The sequence below is a fragment of the Nilaparvata lugens genome, chromosome 14 (assembly GCF_014356525.2).
Source record: "Nilaparvata lugens isolate BPH chromosome 14, ASM1435652v1, whole genome shotgun sequence".
Classification (NCBI taxonomy): Eukaryota; Metazoa; Arthropoda; class Insecta; order Hemiptera; family Delphacidae; genus Nilaparvata; species Nilaparvata lugens.
The window spans coordinates 821,473-823,972 of NC_052517.1; the positions used below are offsets into that span (position 1 = coordinate 821,473).

Genomic DNA, 2,500 nt, shown 5'->3' on the forward strand with positions numbered 1-2,500 from the left:
ACCAGATATAAAAATAGCCAGATATAAAAATAATCGTATATAAAAATAACCAGATATATGAATACAGAAATTGCTCGCTTAATATAATAGGATATATGTTTTGAGGGTTTTTTATTGGTTGAATTTGTTTTTGCTTGCAGACAATGGTCGGTCCAGCTGATGGATTGGTGACCACACAGGAAGAATTTGTTGTGGAAAAGATAGTGTCGCGCCGCTTTAACCAGAAAAAGAAGCAGTACGAGTATTTGTTGAAGTGGGAGGGATATCCACCGTGAGTACAAAATAATATAATAATCTATACTATAATAAAGGAAAGAACTGGCTTATACAGGTAGGGGATAGGAAATTCACGAATGACGCATCATCACGTCTCAACTACTCAACTCATCAACTTCACATTTTGCATATACATTCTTAATTCACCGAGGATGGTTATAGGCCTATCTTAAATTCTTCAAGATTTCAGTAGGTCAAGTTTTCAGTTTGTCAAGTTTGTAATTAGACCCTTTAGGAACATGGGTTACCTTTTAGTTAGTTATAAATACTCTAAAATTTATAATAAGTCAATTAAATAGATGAAAGATATAGTGCCAGTTGCACAAAAGCCGGTTAAATTTTAACAGTGATTAATTTCTGGAGAGCCAATCAGAGAAGCCGTTTTATTAAGGCTGTTCAGTACACATTTTTATTTTTATTTAATTGGATAATCTTTTTCAATACAATATTGTTAGGATCATTATAAGAGTGAGAAAAAGTGACAACTGAAATTTTTAAGTGGTCTAATAAGCGAGTCATGGTTGTTGAAAGTGCTAACTCCGTTTTTTTCCAGATCATAAACGCTTCGAATTTTCCATTGGAGTTTTATTAATACATCAGTACATCATTGGCTTTGTTCTAATATGCGTTTTGTTGCGATTAATGCCAAAATAAACAAGTTATCGAATTTACAAAAAATGTTACTTTTTTATAGGCTATATGAACGATATGGGGGATAACATTTTTACTTTCCTTGCCCTATTACCATAGGTAAGGAAAGTATTGCTTTCCAAAAAAAATAAGTTACCCAATTTCAAGTTTTCTATACGTTTCAAGGTCTGAGTCCCAAAAACATGATTTTTTTGGTGTGTCTGTGTGTGGTGGTGTGTTTGTGTGTGTATGTCTGTGAACACGATAACTCCATTCCTAATTAACCGATTGACTTGAAATTTTAAACTTAAGGTCCTTATACCATAAGGATCCGACAATAAGAAATTCAATAAAATTGAATTCAAAATGGCGGAAAAAATGGCGGATAATTACTAAAAAAACATGTTTTTCACGGTTTTCTCGAAAACGGCTCTAACGATTTTCTTCAAAATCATACCATGGATAGCTAGCTATTCATAAGCCCTATCAACTGACATGAGTCTCATTTCTGGGAAAATTGCAGGAGCTCCGTAATATTCTTGATAAAAATGGCTGATAATTACTAAAAAACCATGTTTTTCACGATTTTCTCAAATATAACTTGACCGATTTTTTTCAAATTCATACTCTGTATAGTTATTTATCAGCTCTATCAAATGGCATGAGTCTCCTTTCTGGGAAACCGATGGGGTTCACCCCATCCTTGGGAAAAGGACTTAGTAACCTCTTCTCGTGCATGAGGTAGGTAGGTAGCGCAGTTATAAAAAGAACATAATATAGTCGAGATATTCCATCTGCAGAACAGCTGTTTTTACGACTTTAAAAAAATGACGACTAAAAAAAATCATCGAATTTCACAATTCACACAAAGAAAAAGTTCTCTGAAAACAATTATATATACACATATACAGAAGTCTGATCGTAGTTTCAAATATGAGCAAGGAAAGTTGTGTGAGTGTACCACACCAGATTTTATTTAGTTTGGAAAGATACATTTTTTGAATTTTTAAGAGAAGCTCTGATAATATAGTTGAAACCGTTTATGATCTGGAAAGAAAACGGAGTTAGCACTTTAAACAACCCATAACTCGCTTATTTGACCACTTAAAAATGTCAGTTGCCACTTTTTCTCACTCTTATAATGATCCTAACAATATTGTATTGAAAAGGATTATCCAATTTAAATAAAAATAAAAAGGTGTACTGAACAGCCTTAATAAAACGGCTTCTCTGACTGGTTCTCGTGGAATTAATCACGGTTAAAATTTAACCGGCTTTTGTGCAACTGGGCCATAGCCTATCTTAAGACTATTGATTGATTATTTACCCTTTATTTACCCTCTTATTTACCCTCTACCCTTCTTCACCACATAACATGTATAAATTGCCTTCTAATATTGTAATGTGTTCTCATATTTATGTAATTTATTTTATACTGTAATGTTTTTTTATTGATGTAATTAATTTTTATTTCATATTGATGTATCTTATGTGTGTGTGAGAATAAATAAATTGAAATTGAAATTGAAATTTGCCTTTATTAGGGTGGAGTTAGGACTTCTGGTCCTCTCTGCCACACAACCCTATTGACGTG

At 32.8% G+C, this 2,500-nt stretch overlaps 1 protein-coding gene across 1 annotated transcript in view; it reads left to right on the forward strand.

Moving 5' to 3' along the window:
* Positions 1-118: 118 nt before the first annotated feature.
* LOC120354252 (heterochromatin protein 1-like) overlaps positions 119-2,500 on the forward strand; it is a 3,073-nt gene continuing 691 nt past the window's right edge. Inside the window, exon 1 of the mRNA XM_039441126.1 lies at positions 119-271. Coding sequence (XP_039297060.1) covers positions 144-271 — 128 coding nt within the window. The 5' untranslated portion in view covers positions 119-143. The remainder of the gene's footprint in view (positions 272-2,500) is intronic.